Consider the following 17,081-nt stretch of genomic DNA (forward strand, 5'->3'; position numbering starts at 1 on the left):
TGAAATCTGCGCATATAGGACCTTTATATCCAATAGCTGCTTTATGAACAATCAGTTACAATACAATCTGTTACAAATAACTTCCGCTGTCAAATGAACGATGGGAAGGACTGCGTATGTATATCGCATTTCGATAAAATTCTCGAAAACGAGAATAGTCCGATATCGAGAATACAACGAGCAAGTTTACTCATCCCTATCTACGTGATGTTGCCAGATCGACCCAATTACCGTTGGCTCTCGTTTTAAGATTACGGTTAAAAAGTAAACTATTTTGATTGATATCTCGTAATATGTTATAGCGTCTGCACACAGCCGCTTAAGGGAGTTGTACCAAAATTGTTGATGCGACCCATTCACACATGGCACTCGCTGGTGCAAAAACAGCTGAGCGGTCTACTAGAAGTAATCAAACCTACAAAGAAGAAAAAGAGAATTCACAATTCAATTTTCCCGCCAACAAAATGGATATTAAAGCAAAACTAAATATAATTATGACATTCGCAAGTGGAAAGTTTTTCCTCTACCAATGATATATCCACTGATGTTGGCCTATGACAGGCCTATGGTTACCACCCAATCCATTAATTTCTGCTGAATTTTTCCATTAATATGAATGCTTTTCCGCGCTAATTGTAAATCGTCCAGCATTTTGCCCAGCAGGTCAAACGTAAGTCGATGGTCATATTCAGTAATCAGTTTTTTTTTGCTTACATTCTGATTTTTCAGTTTGTTCTTATCGATATTTTACCATTGATGCTATAATAGGTAGCATACTATTTTAACGCTCACTTGATGGAAGAATTTTTGCAACATGCTCAGGGATCATACGCATTCAGCAGAACTATCGTAAGAAATCCATCAGTGATCATTGATCATGTTGCTGTGTGCAGACGCTATTGATCAGAGGAACAAAACTCCACGATTCAACAGCTTGAGAATACCCTTGGCCTAGCGAATACCCCAATTGTAGTGCCATTTTTAGTGGATTTGCGCTAGAGTGTTGCAGATTTTTTGGCGCTCTGGCCGCTGCCACACTGTGTGTACGGAAAATGATGGAGTTCGGGAAATCGTCGGAGCACTCCCAGCACAGCGCCTCCGAGGCGTCGGCGGACTCCGGCAGCCTGGCCAACAGCGACCTGGCCAGTCACGCCCACCAAGCGGCATCGCCGCAAGTCGCCGGCCACCAGCTCGGACAACACCAGCACCAGCGTCCAGCCGCCCATGTCGCCGTCCTCGTCGGTGGTGGACACCACCTTTGAACCCACCATCGACATGATGGTCAACGACTTCGACGACGAGGCAACGCTCAACGAGGAGGAAGCCCTGGCCGACATGGAGGCACACAGCGCCGAGGACGAGATAGCCACGCTGCGCGAGGAGAGCGAGATGCCCATAGAGGAGCTGCTGGCCAAGTACGGCGGATCGGCAGCTTCGCCGGCGGTCAGCAGCTCCAATCGCTCCGGCAGTAGCTCACGACGTGCCCGTCGAGCCACCAAGCGCCAGTACCAGGAATTGGATACGGAGGCGGCCCATGCGTCCACCTCCACTTCGAGCAGCGCCTCGCAAGTGGAAAAGCCCAACGAAAGCTTGGAGCAGGAGGAGCTGAAGGAGGTGCGGGCAAGCAGACATCTCTCCCGGAAACAGGAGAAGCTTCATCCATGGACACAGGAGATGCATCACCGTCCTGAAGGCCCCAAGAAGCAGCATCGCTCCCACTTGCTCGACCTTTATCCAGATGAATCCTTCTCCGATCTGGCACCCACCTGCAGTGAGGAGACCGAAAGATGTAGGTATTAAGCCAATCCGTAAAAGAAACTGAACCTAACGATCCCATTATGTAACCCTTTTATAGTCACTCCACTGCAGACGCTCTTCGATGAAGTGGAGGCCGAGGAGGAAGAGGAAAGCGAGTCCGAGTTGGACGATGCCCGAAAGATAATAATGGTGGGCCGCGACTTTCAGGCGGAGATTCCCGAGGGCCTCTCGCAATATGGCGACATATTGCCCTACGAGAACGAGGATCAGTTGATCTGGGAACCCAGCCAAGTTAGCGAGCGAGAGGTGGAGGAGTACTTGGCCAAGATCCAGGAAACGCGAACCATAGTCCCACCAGAAAGCGGGGCAGAAGGTGCGGCAGACGAGGAACCTGCAGCTATAGGTGCTTCTGCCGAACCACCGGCTACCACTCCCGCTCCTGCGACGCCTCCCAAGGCACTGCCTGCGGCCGGTGCCGCCGGCGACCAGGAGCTGGTGGTGAAGGACAACGAACAGGCGCTTCACTTGCTCGTCCAGTGTGGCTACGACTTCAAGGAGGCGCTGCGCCGCAAGCGCATGAATGTCCTGCCCCTCAGCGACACCATGAGCAGCTGGTCCGAGGACGAGTGCCTGAAGTTCGAGGAGGGCATCCAGAGGTTCGGCAAGGACTTCTATCAGATACGGCAGAACCAGGTAAAGGATCGTCCTTCGCCCGCCGATGGCCCCTAGCGAGTAATCTGTGGGCTCGTTGGGCTCTTTCAGGTGCGCACCAGAACCATGCGTGAGCTGGTCCATTTCTACTACCTGTGGAAGAAGAGCGAGCGCCGGGATCAGAGCTTTGCTCTGAACGACACCATCGATCACATGGACGTCTTTATCAACGAGGCGGGCGCAGGAAACGGGAGTGGTAATGGAAATGGTGCTGCGACTGGGACTGGAGCAGCCAACAGCAACGGCAGCTGCTCCCCGCACAGCAGCAACGGTCACAGCAATGGGGACATGTCCGCCCTGGAGAAAGATGCCGTCGCAAGTCCACGAAAGCCCGCCTCGAAGAGCTATTCCATAATGACTGGGAGTCAGGCGGCAGGAAATGTGCCTGGAGGAAATCGCAAGCGGGGCGCATCTACATCCGCTTCAGCGCCCCTGGAAGACGAGGATAACAACGTCGAGGAGGAGCCCATCCTGGCCACTGCGTAAACGGCAACTCCATCATCACCGAGCGCAGGCGCTTTCGATTAGGCTGGGTCAGGCGAAGTATTAGCAGGGCGCCTTCATTACCATTACAACTCACTATAAATATGCATACTGTACGTGTAGTATAAACCATATGACTAAACATATATATTCCAGATTCTTAAATCGAAATCTCTCATACCCCGTAAAGAATTTCTCTATTGTTAAGCATGCGATTCCGAAACCAAGTACTTATCGCTTATATATACAATATATTTTCGCTCAATCCTTGAGTTTCGTTGAATGTCAATAAATGTAATAAGTATATCTTTGAAGTTTACTTGCTATCGATCAAATTTTTTTGGCATCTGGGAAAATGGTTTTAAATTTAAATGACTTATTCAAAGAAGCATTCCGGATAGTTCGATTTAGAAAGAAGAAGATATATCGCTTGTACATACAACTATTTAAAACTTAAAACATTCTAGAAATACTTGTATATTTTGATTACGAGAGCAGACCACAAATATTAAAACACCTATTAATATAGCGCAAAAATATCCGTATTAGTTTCTAATTCAAATGAATATATATTTTTTCAACTCCTTTATAATTAAAAACAGCTGATTAAATTATAAAAATTTCATTTAATTTTTTTGGAGCACAGAAGATGGCACCTTGGCCAACCAAACAGTTTTGTTGGATATAAAAATGACCAAAAATTTAATTTTCTTAAACAAAATTTACATTTTAAAATATTAGAGTAGGAATTAGAATTTCTAACAATTAAAAAACCGTAAGAAAGTATAACTGGGATACGGAAACAAAACTTTTGAATGAGAAAACAAGCTTGTCGTTTTAGCTATACATACAAAAAATAAGTTCCTCGCAGCTTGTTTTCTTTGTGTCGAAGTTTCCTTACTTTTTTATTACCAACAGAATATTAAAAATGTAACTGTTTGAAAAACACGGTCTAATTAAATTAATCCTTTAAGTTTTACAGAATTAAAACAAAGGAACGCATGATATTATATAAGACAACAATATATAATTAACAGTTTCTTTCCAAGGGAAAAATACATATTTCTAAAAGAATTTCGTGTTTGGCTAAAATTTATGTTATTAAACTATTGAATATATTTACAAGCCCTGTTCAAGGAGTTTACTACACGTATTTATCAAAGGCAGATGCAGTGTACAAGCTACGTATTCCTTATAAGTTAACCGGAATGAAAACAAAGAACCGGTCCGTACATTAGTATGTATGCCTGTATCTTTTTCCCTAGTTTTCTTCGCAAGACGTTCTTGAAAATGGCCAATTACGGTGTTGGATTCCCACTTATTGGTCGGTTGTCCGTCCACGTATACATCTGTGTTTGTGAGAATACGAATATGTGGAATTGCGGCGAGGATCAAATGTCAAGCTGAAACCTAACCGCAAAGCTTCAGATCTGATAAATAACCCCGGTCGCCAATTGTCGTGTCTGCCTCACTTGCATTTTCGCAGTCTTAAGAAGAGGAGACTCAACCCAAAACGTGCAAAGTATATGTATATTTTTACTACATAGAAATGTACATACATACGACGGATACAGTCTTCGGTTCCAGGCTCACGATCGTTCCAGCTGGAGCTTTTGTTCCCACACACCCTCGTATATGTGTATGTATGTATGTATGAGTGTACTGGCTCCACTGGCGTGGCGTGAATTTTGTACGTTCACTCCAGCTCCATTTCCAACCAACCAGCCAGCCGACCGTAGTAAAATCCAGTTTTGATAAAAATAAACAAAGTACGCTACACCGCGCTCTATACGCTACTCTATGAATTTCCAGCCTTTGCGGCAGGGTAACCTGAAAAAAGGATCTCTTTTAGGGGCTAAGCGGGGCGGGGCAGTAAGATCTCTGGAAAAATGTTTAGCCCGAGAGAGAGTGACATGTCCGCTCAAGTCACTGAATGGACGGCTGGAATGCTTTAACCTCTTTCTGTTGCAGAGCATATTGGATTCGTTACGGCGGGCCCACAACGGCGAAGTTAACAACCGTAAAAAGCGCAAATACGACACAGCGAGTTGCGGCCAGCGGAAGCTTAACATCCGGATAATATTGCCAGGCGGTTCAGTTGTTGTTCTGCTGCCTCGCCTGCTTCTTCTTCTTCTTCTTCGTAGTCTTCGGTTCGTGGCAAAGCCTGTTGCTCAAGCCTCTCTCCTTCTCCTTCCCGTCTCCTCTGCCGCTGCCGCCTCCGTCCGCTCTTTCCACGATTCTCTCTCGGCACCGCCAAAAGGCACGTAAACTGGTTGTTGCTGTGCTGGTTGGGCCGTACACTTCGTAGTGCCCGTATTTTTCGTATTTTCAGTGCTGGCTGAGCGCTTGAGCTGCGCGATTCGCTTGCCGGGAAAATCGGAACTGGAACTGCCCATCGGGATTGGCTATTGGCAACTCGGATCTGGACATGGAGCTGGCCTACAATGCGTCATCGTCGGCGGCCCCCGTCGCCTCCGCATCGGCCTCCTTCGCCTTCACCAACACCGCAAAGCTGCCCATCGAAACGGTGAAGCGCCTGATTGCCGCCGTCTCCCGCCGACCCATGTTGTGGCTGCGCAACAATGCCAATGGCCAGAAGCGCAGCGACATCACGCCCGTCTGGTTCGAGGTGGGTCAGGATGTGAATCTGCCAGGTAACTATTTGTCGATCTTCTGTACTGGTATGGTCCCCTCTAAAACAGTCCCCCTCTGCAGCCGACATCTGCCGCATCAAGTGGGGCCACCTGAGGGACAACTTTCGCAAGGTGTACATCCGCAATAACCTGTCCAATGAGACGCCCTCGTCGTGGCGCTTCTACAACGACATGAGGTTCATGGAGCCCGCCGTTCATGAGAATATCATGCGGCAGTCGCGGAGCAGCAGCAAAAAACACCCACCCGGACACTGGACGGAGAATAACAATGTTTTGGAACCGGGAAAGTACGACGCAATGCCCATCGTGGCCACGGAGCCCATTTGCGAGATCAGTGATAGCTACGATTCGGAGCTGCACCAGCCCAGCTTCTCGGACATAAGTTCGTTCTTCGAGGATCGCGACTGCCACCCGCCGGACAGCAAGCGGTTCAAGCTGGAACCGCATCAGGCGGAGGAGGAGGAGGAGGATGACGATGACTTCGATGAAGATGCCGCCTCGGAGAACCTGGATGAAGAACGGAGCAAGCGGGTAGAAGCATCAAACCCCGGCGTGTACACCATTGAAGTGCTGGACGATGATGAGGAATTGGAGCAGGCGGTTACCAAGGCCAAGAGTAACAATACCAGCCACAGCTCTAGCCTAAAGAGCGAGCCGGAGGCCAAGGTGTTCTCCAATTCGCAGTCCCCCACTTCAGATTTGCCCTTCAAGTACATCAGCACGGATGCGGCAACCAACACGGATCCAACTGGAGGCGATCTTCAAGATGAGGCGGATCGCATGTTTCTGCTCAGTCTGATGCCCTTCCTGCAAAGATTGGACAACCGTCGTCGACTGCGTGTGCGCCAAAAGCTGCAGAACGTGCTCATCGAGGAGCTGGAGTTCGGCTGAGGATCCTAACAGGATACGGATTCCAGGGGAATGTGGGAAATGTACTTTATAAGCTTAGCTTACAGTATTATAAGAACGTGACTGACTAACTCTGTGGATCTGCCTACATACGTAGCATGTAATCAGTATTCCGGCCTGCCTTCCTTTATATAAACACACTTTCATACATACATACCATATTATTACATACCTATGTACGTTTCAAATAGACGACCACGCAACTTGTCTCTTTCTGAGGATAGCCGCTTGGTTTTACCTGTATCTGCGTTCCGGTGCACCTGCGCCTTTTACCTGCGCATCCCCGCTCTTCGCCCACGGTTTCGAGTTCCCAATTATCCACGGCCACGGCTCATGCAATCGCATTTTTCAAGCCACGGGCGGCTTGAAATTTTTGTCAGTGCAAAACAAGTTCCTTAAGGGTGGTGTATGTGGCCAAAACAACAACAAGCAGTCGCAGTACAGCAACAACAACAATTCCATCCGCATTTTCGCGCCACATGCGCCGTTAATGTAACGCACTCTTGCTCGCTCTCTTCCGCTCACGGTCTCTCCCGGTCGCTCAGTGGGCTCCGGATGGTCGACGTTTGAAAGAGCAATGACGACTGCGATATACTCTAATAGGAAATAGGAAATAACACTTCAGTTAATTAATTTTTGCTTGTTTGTTTATTTTTGTTTGATTTGTATTTCTGATTTTCCTGTTTATTCTTATCGATATTTATACCATCGATATAGGCAGATATGTATCATGTATCATGAAAAGGTAGCGTACTATTTTTACGCTCCTTTTTTGCTGATCACGATGGATAAATTTTTTTGCATAATCATCAGTGATCATACGCGTTTCGATTAACTATCGTAAGAAATCCATCAGTGATCAGTAATCTTGTTGTTCTGCTGAATACGCCCACTCATACGTTCTGTTGCCTTACATACATAATTTGTTTTAACTGACATCACATGTCGCATGAGTAATTTTTTGAAAGCGTATATTCATCATGATTTTCGAAGGTAAATACTTTTGCTGAAAATTATGCTACAGTTTGTTTTATGATCGAAATTCTTGGACAAAGTTAAAATCGAAATAAAAGTGGGCATATACTTAAATTTTTTACGTTACCAACAAGGGTGTTGTAAAATGTATTTATATATTTGTTTCGCTTGATGGGATTAATCACATTAAATGAAAATGCTATGAAGTCCATGACAAGTTCCCAATCAGTTATACCCACTTTTCTATTAGGTGAATAAAATAAATGCTAAACAACTGAAATCATTTTTGAAATTAAATCCATGAATAAATATTGTGGGTTTTTATTTTTTAAACAACAACTTTCTGAACCAGCCTTACAGATATAAATATTATAAAAAAAAGATTTTGCAGTGTGACCAGATCGACAACCCTTCAGAAAAGAATTTCCCCCAGTCGGCTATGCCTGATACGACAAACAGGGGCGCAAATAACAAAAACAACAAACGCTCGGTCGAGAGAGCGGGACAGAGAATAAGAGGAAGAGGCCGAGGCAAGCGCATGAACGTGAGTTTTGCAGTTTGATGGTTAAATGCGTGCGTGAAGGTTGGAGTGAAGATTTCGAGCCGATTTTGATCCTAGTGCTCGCAATAAGTGGGTCAGAACTGGAACCGTTCGATTAAGCCAAGCAAAACAAAAGTGCATCTAACACACGCCCGCCAAAGTAATTTGTGGAACTAGCAGAGGCACAATAAGAACAATTGCTCATGGCTTTTTTATGTTTATCGTTCGTTTTGCAGGAGGAAAAGTGCACGAGGGTGGTACCTAGAGTAACAGTTATTCGGTCCGAAAAGCCTGGAAAATGTAACCAATTTGAGAAGACTTCGTTAGCTTTTACATCGATCAAACACTCACATGATAAACGAATAAGAACGGACGAGAAAATCAAATTGCAGCAGTGTGACGACTATGGGACACCCTGAAACTGCATAGAGTGTATGATTTTGACAAGTGAGTAGCTAAAATGGTAAACTTGATAATGAAAGTCCAAAGAGGCATTAAATGAGGTTACTAAATAAATAAACTGGGGTGCTGGGGTAAGAACAAGCCGTTTTGTGATTTAACTATATATTTTCCGGGGAACCCATACACCCTTGGTACCCTGCACCAAAATGGACGCCATTATCCTATTAGCCGTTATGCTCATCAGACGATTCGATTGTTTGAGGTTAGTAACAGTACATTTAACCAAACTTCTGCAACGACCCTCTGTGTTAAATGCAGTTCTTTGCGGCATAAGTGAAAATAAATAGAAGATAAAATGTGCATGTGAGTCTCCCATGCATGCGTATGTGTATGTGCCCCTGCGAAGGAGAGATAGAGAGCGAAAGCAATAAGAGAGAGCGGGTGAAAGAGAGAGCGACATTTTGGAGCGCGCGCGCACATCAAAATCAAAAAACTAACTGTGAGATACATTTGGGTTTATTTTTTTTATATTTTGTTTAGGCTACATAGATGATGAGCGGCAAAGCAACAGAGAGAGAGACAGAGAGTGAGTGAGAGGTTTTATGTTGTGTTTTCAGTTTCGGTTTCGGATGTATCTTCTTCAGTCGGAATAAGGAATACACGAATGTCGGAGCGAACGGATTACGCATATAAGAACTCTCTGGAAAAAGAATCTCGCCTCGCGAAAATTCGCTGAAAAGGCAAAACCAAGTCAAATCCAAACCCAATCCGCATCAAATCAAAAATCGTATCAATTAGCGAAAAGCGGTTCAAATCGGGCGGAGCAACAACAACAGCGAAGCGGCTTGCATGCGGCTGCTAAAAAAGGTGTGTACGCGAAGGAGATGCAAATAGAGAGCGAAAGGGGGAGGGAAAAACAGTGCAACTATCAACACAAAATGCTAAATAGACTTTAATGCAAATATTGATTTTTTCGGTTAACAAGATTCCCAAAAGATTCCTCTCAACGTTTTTCCATTTTTGGAAAATATACATACACAAATATACACGATTTGCGGCGCAGAAACCACCTACATACGGACATGTAGAGAAACTTGTGTAAATACAACCCTCGTCCTCATCCCCCGACGTTTTTGCGTCGTATCCTCGCCGCACATACACAGATGTACGGATGGGCGTCCGTGTGTTTGTGAAAGGACTTTAACTTCTTGGTCGTGTTTTTTTTTCACGTCCTACGACTCGGAGACAGACCCGTTTCAATGGAAAACGTTCAAGGGTGACAAGGGTAGTTTTGCCTCTGCCCCTCCTCCTCTTCGTCCTTATCCTGCTCTGGTTCTTTTTATCCTTGTTTTTGTTTTTGCTGTCTACACGGTTCGAAAATATCCTAGAATTGCATTACTTTCCTAGGGCGTTGCATTGTTTCGCCGAAAATGGGGATCAAAGCCGAGTTAGTGTATTGATTTCATCAGAATTCTTACGATGAAAACTTGAGCTACGCAACCCAATCGCAACCCTTTTGCTTAATCACTCTAAGCCTCAAACAGCACTTTTGCGTACATTTTCTGTACGCTGTTAGTATCCTGGAAATGTATGTTATTCACAGGCCCTTTGCCTTATTTATATGGTGAAGGGACCTAACATAACATAATATAAATCATTTGTTATCTTATTTAAAACTTAAAATAATTAGTAAACGCAAACAAATATTTTAGTTTTTTGAAATGAAAGCAAGAGGATCACTTTAATTCGAATTTATGAACTATCAACAAACATTTTAACACATCACAAGTTTTCTGCCAGTTCCCCCAAAGTCAAAAGCATTACTTTTACTCCCTAGAACTAGTTTTGTATTCCCACAAATTAAAGTAACCAACTAAATCTGTAATTGTAATCATTTTGCAATAAAACTCGTTATAAAAGAGATATTAATTCATAAAGCACTAAACTACTTTTAGACCTAGAACATAGTTTCACCAGATACATAAACCAGCTTAATGTTATTCAGTTGACTTCATTCTTTTACCTTTGCGGAAACAACAGAAGTCCAACACCCAATCCACTCATTAGAACCCTTTTTCAACGAAACCCCCAAGCTAACTGGATTTCCTGGGGCCCACCCTTGAAGTTATGCTATAAATTAACTCGAATCACCAGAAATCAAAATTACGGAAAAACACGTTCTGTCGACAGGTTTTCCTCGAAGTGTAGAAGAAGCCACTCCGAAATCCTGCTCCTGCGAGGGGATGAAAGTCGGTCGTTTGATTGGGCGTACGTTGCTTGTCTTGAAGATGGCAACCAGTTCCGTCTGTTGTTTCGTGACGTTTTCGCGTTGGATTTTCCACTGCCCCCGCCCCCTCCTCCCCCTACTCCCTGCCGGAAAAGTCGCTTGCGCAGTGCAGGCGAAGTGAGGTGGTTGGTGGCGAAACAGGAAAATGGTGTAACTACGCGTTAAGGTTGAGCAGTGAGGTGGGGCACCGCTCTAGGGTGGGTTCTAATCCCTGCCTGTTTGTTTTCCCCCGTTTTTGGGGGTAATTTCCCGACTCTAGTATCTGGGTTACACAAAGTATCTAAGGAGTACAGCCAGTTCGCCGAATTGCGCGCGAAAAACCATCGCCATTTTGGCCCATAAATGCGTGGCTAATGCTGAAATTCCGGGATTCCAAATAACTTGACAATGGCTTGAATGCAGCCGAGCATCTTGCAGATACAAAGATACACACACAAATCTGACCTGCTGCTGCTCGCGCCACACAGCTGCCATTCTCGGGTTGCATTGCGTTTCCCGGATTCGGGACGGGCCTGCTTAAAGGATCAGGGGTAGGGGATCGTAGATCGAGGTTCGGGCATAAGAAGCAGGCAGGCGGTCCGGGAATTTTCCCGCTACCTAAGATGCCTAGATGCAGCTGCAATTGCCTGTCTAGGACTACTTAATGAAGCACCTTTTCTCTAGCCAATTTAGTTAGCTGCTACCCTTCGGCAACTGACGACGTTCCGCGCGTTCCAAACGCAGTTTAGAAAAAAAAACAACACAAAAACGCTTTCCTGGACAAGCCTTCGTGTCTTTGAGATTTCCTAAAACGCTTCCGAATTTTCCACGCAAATCTTTTTAGCGGAAAAGCGCCTCTCCATCGACTGCCGCCTTGTGCTATAGAAACGTGATCTCACCACTCTTATGATGGAACTCTTGTCAAACAATTCGGTTCCGCAACAAATGGCCAGCAGCAATGCGCCGAGCGCCAACGGCGTGGCCTCTTCGACGGCCAACGGAAGTGGCGGCGGCAGTGTGAGCAGCAATGCCAGCAACTCCTCCGAGCGGCTGCTGGCGGGCATCCTCGAGAGCTTCCCCGCCTGGGACCTCAACGTGGGACTGCTGCCCAATGTGGGTCAGAGGTGAGTTACGAAACGGGACTGAAAACCAAGCGGAAGATAAAGATTAATGGCATTTAATCACTCTTTTAGCTCACCACCACGGACAGACTTCTTCATAAACAACTTCCTGGGCGGCCTGGACACGCATGGCGACTTCAGCATCGGACCCATAGGCAGCGGCGCACGCAGCAATCCCAAGATGTCGCCGGAGTCGTCCAACAACTCAAGCATCAGCTGCGGCTGGTGCGAGGTGAGCGCCTCGATACGCTGCCTGGAGTGCAACGAGTTCATGTGCAACGACTGCCTGAGGGAGCACCGCAACAGTCCGCTGTCCTCCAACCACTCAATAGTGTCCCTGCCCACGCCCATCGGAGCCTCGCCCACGGGGGGCAGCTCCGTCAACGCACAGACGCCGCCCAGCGGCAACTTCATCTGCGACATTCACAACGAGATGCTGCGCTACGTGTGCGACTACTGCCGGAAACTGGTGTGCCAGTGCTGCACGCTGCACGAGCACAAGGAGCACAGCTACGCCTCCATCCAGAGCTTCATGGTGGGCTCCAAGGAGAAGCTGGAGTGCGCCATCGAGAGCAGCCAGGTGGGCACGCGTTGCATTAAGAGCAGCATTGACAAGGCGCTGGCCTTCATCCGGCTGATCGAGCGCAACTGCAGCGAGCTGAGCGACAATATACGCAAGGCCTTCCGTCAGTTTATCATTGCCATCGAGGACCGCGAGCGTTTCCTCCTCGACTTTGTGGAGAAGCTCCGCCAGCGTCGCCTGGCCATCTTGCATGACCAGATGGCGGGCCTAAAGTCGGCCCTCGCTGGACTCTCCGAAACCTCCGACATGCTCAGCAAGGTGGCGGACAATGCCTGCAACATGGACCAGATCGAGATTGCCATGAAGCTGACCAATGGTCAGCGCCAGATGGAACAGTTTGCGGGCATCTACAAGGACCTGCAGCCCAAGCAGGAGGTCTTTGCCTTCGCCCCCCCAGACTACAGCCTGCTGCAGGACATCCGCAACCAGGGCGGCGTTGTCCTGGTGGACGACAAGAACATGCCCATAGTGTCCAGCAGCAACGGCATTGTGCCGAGTGTCTCCAGTGTGAGTGCCGTGAACGCCGCCTCCGTGGGCGTCGGCGTCGGTGTGGGAGGCGTTCGGCGGTGGAGTCGGAGCCGTCGGAGTGTCCAACGGCATGGACATGGCCTTCGGCTTGAACATGGCCAGTAATCCGCTGAACGTGGCCTCCTCGAGTGTCCGTCGTCCCCTGCTGCGAGACAACAGCTTTCGGATTCCGTCGCCCATCATGCAACCGCGTGGAGGAAGTGCCTGCGGCATGTCAAGTGGCATGTCCAGTGCTGCGCTGGACTGGGAGCTCAACGGACTGCGCAGCTCGCCTGGACTACACTTTAGTGCGCCGCGTACCACTCAGGCCATTCCGGGATGCATGGATCTGGTCAAGGTGCGCAACTCCAATGCTCTCTCGCTGTCCTTCGCCACCGAGGGCCATGAAGACGGCCAGGTGAGCCGGCCGTGGGGCCTATGCGTGGACAAAATGGGCCACGTGCTCGTTTCGGACCGCCGCAACAATCGCGTTCAGGTCTTCAATCCCGACGGCTCCCTGAAGTTCAAGTTTGGCCGCAAGGGCGTGGGCAACGGAGAGTTCGACCTGCCCGCAGGAATCTGTGTGGACGTGGACAATCGCATTATTGTGGTGGACAAGGACAACCATCGTGTGCAGATCTTCACCGCCAGCGGCGTCTTCTTGCTCAAATTTGGCAGCTACGGAAAGGAGTACGGCCAGTTCCAGTATCCGTGGGACGTGGCCGTGAATTCGCGCCGCCAAATTGTGGTCACCGACTCGCGCAACCATCGCATCCAGCAGTTCGACTCCGAGGGTCGCTTCATCCGCCAGATAGTGTTCGACAACCATGGGCAAACCAAAGGGATCGCCTCGCCACGCGGCGTTTGCTACACGCCCACTGGCAACATCATAGTGTCTGACTTTGACAACCACTGCCTCTACCTGATTGATCCAGACATCAACGATGTAAATATGATTGTGTTCTTACTCTTACACTTGGCATGTCGTAAGTGCTAATAATTTTTTTTGGATTTATTGCAGATTCTCTCCGTGAAGGGACACGAGGGCTCGGGCTTCCATGAGTTCAATCGGCCCTCGGGCCTGTGCTGTGACGATGAGGGCCGCATCATAGTGGCCGATTCCAAGAATCAACGCATCCTGGTCTTCAACCAAAACCTGGACTTTATGTGGGATGTAAGTATGAGAACGTTAGAACCGTGAGAACCTTATTAACAAAGTGTCCTCTTTCCGTATACAGATCGAGGTGCGACCCTCCATCAATCCTCTGATGCCGCCCACGCTGGACGAGAAGGATCGCACATGCGATGTGGCCATAATGCCAGACGGTCGCATCGTTTTCCTCATTGAACTGTCGCCAGACTCCAAGGAAGGGTCTAACCCTTACAAGCGGTTTGTGCACGTATTCTAAATTAGGCAACGAGTGCTAATCATTTTTAGAGCCTTTACAAGAGCTAAACAAGCTAAACGTTAGCGTAGAGATCCGAAAGACAGAACGATCAAGAACAGGTACCGAAACCGAAATAATAAGGGAAAATCAGAATTGAGTGCATGGAAATAGCGAAAATTTTTAGCTTAAGTGCTACAACGATTACCTCGATAATGCTTAAGAGTTATGGTTACGATTTGGTAATTTACAATACAATACGAATTACAAATATGTATGTATCTATGGATATCTATATCTATACGAATATGCATATGTTTAGCGAATATACAAGCCCAACCAACCAACTAGAACTAACACTAAAACTAAAACGAAATCGTAAACTAAAGCGGAAGGCAGTTGAGTAGGATATAGGAGATATATATTGACGTAGGATCCGAGAGCATTCAGTAGAGTTACCGAACCTAGAAAAAGATAAAGCGAAGAGGGAAACTCAACCATTTACTAGATGAAAATATTATTACCTGTTAGTTAGACTGAAAGGCAGTTTGCTAGCTGATAGATCGAGTAGGAATGAAGGTGGGGATTGCGTTTTTTATGGGGTTGCTTAGCGGAAAGGGGAAACTACTTTCGACATGAGTTACTAAACATGATTTGCAGAGACACTGTGGAATGGTATTAATGTTTGTATTATATTCTTAATTCGTTTGTTTAGTTCTGTTTTACGTTTACCTTAAAATAACTTTTTTTGGGACATATTTTTAATAATTTTTTTTTTATAATTGAGACTGAGCAAGTGAGTACACGAACTTTGTAGAAAGAAGCAAAGCAAAACAAAACAAAACAAAACAAAACAAAGAAACAAACAAAAATCAGAAAATATTGATGAAACCCGCTGACTTTTGGTTGAACTTTTAACAAAGACTGATTAACTAAACCGCAATTTCGGAGCCAACTAAGGAACCATATATGGTCAGGCCAAAAAAAGTGAAAAATCCAACACACTAAAATTGCAATGACATTGATAACGTAAAGTAACTTAACATAGCATAACATAAAACACATACTTTCACACATATAGCGATACAGAAATCATATAGATCCGATCATCCAGTCACTTATCATCATGGGCATAGCTTAATCCGAGTTTAACTGACGTTCATCGACATTAACCCATCCCATTCATACCCATTATGCATCACAGGGCTTCGTTTGTGTCGGTACTTTATAATTAATTGTGAAAGGATTTACCCACAGGATACACTGCAGGTTAAAGGAGGGGTTAGCTAAAAACGAGTAGAGGAGGGTTGGGGGGAGTTAAACGAACAATACCTAAAAAAAAAAACTAAAAACAAAATAACGAAAAAATTATCATAATTTTTGACTCAATGTGTTCATTAGCATTTAGTAGACTTAGCGGGCGTGGCATAGTGAAACGTATGAAAATCCAGAGCAATATATGGGCGTATTGAATACACATTTAGGTGACATGTTCCTCGCAAAAGAAACAAACAAACAAAACAAAAACAAAAACAAAAACGATGAAACTTAATGAAATCATGGGCAACGCATGAATTAGCTGAATTATCTGTCTAGAGAGTGGAACGATTTTTAGTAGCAATTGTATACAAACATATAGAGAGCCGACTAGAACCGATTCTAGGCTCAAGACCAGGCGTAAATTGTAAAACGTATTAGCAAACTTAGTTACTTAGTTTACGTTATGTTCTTCCTGTTTTGAGACGTTCTATTCTTTGTACTTGTGTTCAAACCCGACTTCAACGGATCGACAGAGAGAAAGAGATGATACATAGCTAACACTCCTTCCACGAATAAAGCAACATTGCATAAAATGCGCAAAACAAACAAACAAAAACCCTAAATCTAAAATCACTAACACTAGCGTTAAAAAAAGATGCAAAAATGCTGACGGCTCTACGAGAGCGGTGGCAACAAAAAACATATACAATATTTATATACACGTAATATACACCAGGAGCAGAGGGCAACCCCCCACATAGAGCTATATAGAGTAGATATCGTAATTATTTTACACCTTAGTTTAGCCAAACCCCCGAAATTTCGGGGAACTACACGATCGCCATAACATACTCGTAACCTCATTTTATCCAATCGTAACACCTTGAAGCGCCGTTCATTTCTTGTGATCCAGATCGAATCATTCAAAAACACTCGCACACAAAGCGCACGCAGAGCATCCCCACAAATATCGCATGTATATATCATATATATCGCATCGTATCGGGACTAGCGACATCTGAGAGAATGCCATATTTTATATTTGTGTGAGATTTACTAAACCAATACTAAAGAACTAATACTTATATCATTACAAATGAGCGCCGTTTTCTAAAAGCCACAGTTTAGAAATTGTGTAAAAAATAAAAACAAAATGATAACAAAAAAAAAAAAAAAACATTATCTACAAGCAAAAACCAATAAAGAGGACAATTATTGAGATTTAAGCGAATACCGAATGCCATAATTCAAAATAAAAAGCATTTAAACGTATATATCTATAGAATACTAAAGTATGTTAAACACAAAAAATTACTACAAGTCATGAGGATACTGAACAATTTGCCAAAGGCTTAAGAATCAAAATGAGAAAGCAAAACCAATAACTTACTTAACTACACACTACACCCTACACACTACACTCAAACACACACATTCAAACAGATAGTTAATTGAATCTTTTACAAAATACATACCAAAAATACTTAATTAAATGCAAGCAGGTATTTTTTCAAATAAACCGAATA

General features: G+C 45.5%; 3 protein-coding genes across 3 annotated transcripts; all 3 read left to right on the top strand.

Moving 5' to 3' along the window:
• Positions 1 to 935: 935 nt before the first annotated feature.
• Positions 936 to 3,269, top strand: LOC128255801 (mesoderm induction early response protein 1). The gene is given in 6 exon segments (XM_052985550.1): positions 936 to 1,145; positions 1,147 to 1,612; positions 1,615 to 1,679; positions 1,681 to 1,789; positions 1,856 to 2,451; positions 2,521 to 3,269. Coding segments are annotated over 6 exon segments (1,764 nt in total). The 5' UTR covers positions 936 to 1,052; the 3' UTR covers positions 2,956 to 3,269.
• Positions 3,270 to 4,078: 809 nt separating this feature from the next.
• On the top strand, positions 4,079 to 6,707 carry LOC128255751 (uncharacterized). The gene is made up of 3 exons (XM_052985488.1): positions 4,079 to 4,474; positions 4,527 to 5,606; positions 5,668 to 6,707. Exons 2-3 carry the CDS (start codon positions 5,381 to 5,383, stop codon positions 6,495 to 6,497), a joined length of 1,056 nt encoding a protein of 351 aa, XP_052841448.1. The 5' UTR covers positions 4,079 to 4,474; positions 4,527 to 5,380; the 3' UTR covers positions 6,498 to 6,707.
• Positions 6,708 to 7,917: 1,210 nt separating this feature from the next.
• LOC128255740 (protein wech) lies at positions 7,918 to 16,732 on the top strand. The gene is given in 8 exon segments (XM_052985461.1): positions 7,918 to 8,191; positions 8,268 to 8,478; positions 9,051 to 9,300; positions 11,544 to 11,823; positions 11,893 to 12,964; positions 12,966 to 13,856; positions 13,932 to 14,084; positions 14,149 to 16,732. Coding segments are annotated over 5 exon segments (2,505 nt in total). The 5' UTR covers positions 7,918 to 8,191; positions 8,268 to 8,478; positions 9,051 to 9,300; positions 11,544 to 11,605; the 3' UTR covers positions 14,320 to 16,732.
• The last annotated feature ends 349 nt before the right edge of the window (positions 16,733 to 17,081 follow it).

This window comes from Drosophila gunungcola (genome assembly GCF_025200985.1).
Source record: "Drosophila gunungcola strain Sukarami chromosome 2R unlocalized genomic scaffold, Dgunungcola_SK_2 000012F, whole genome shotgun sequence".
Lineage (NCBI taxonomy): Eukaryota > Metazoa > Arthropoda > Insecta > Diptera > Drosophilidae > Drosophila > Drosophila gunungcola.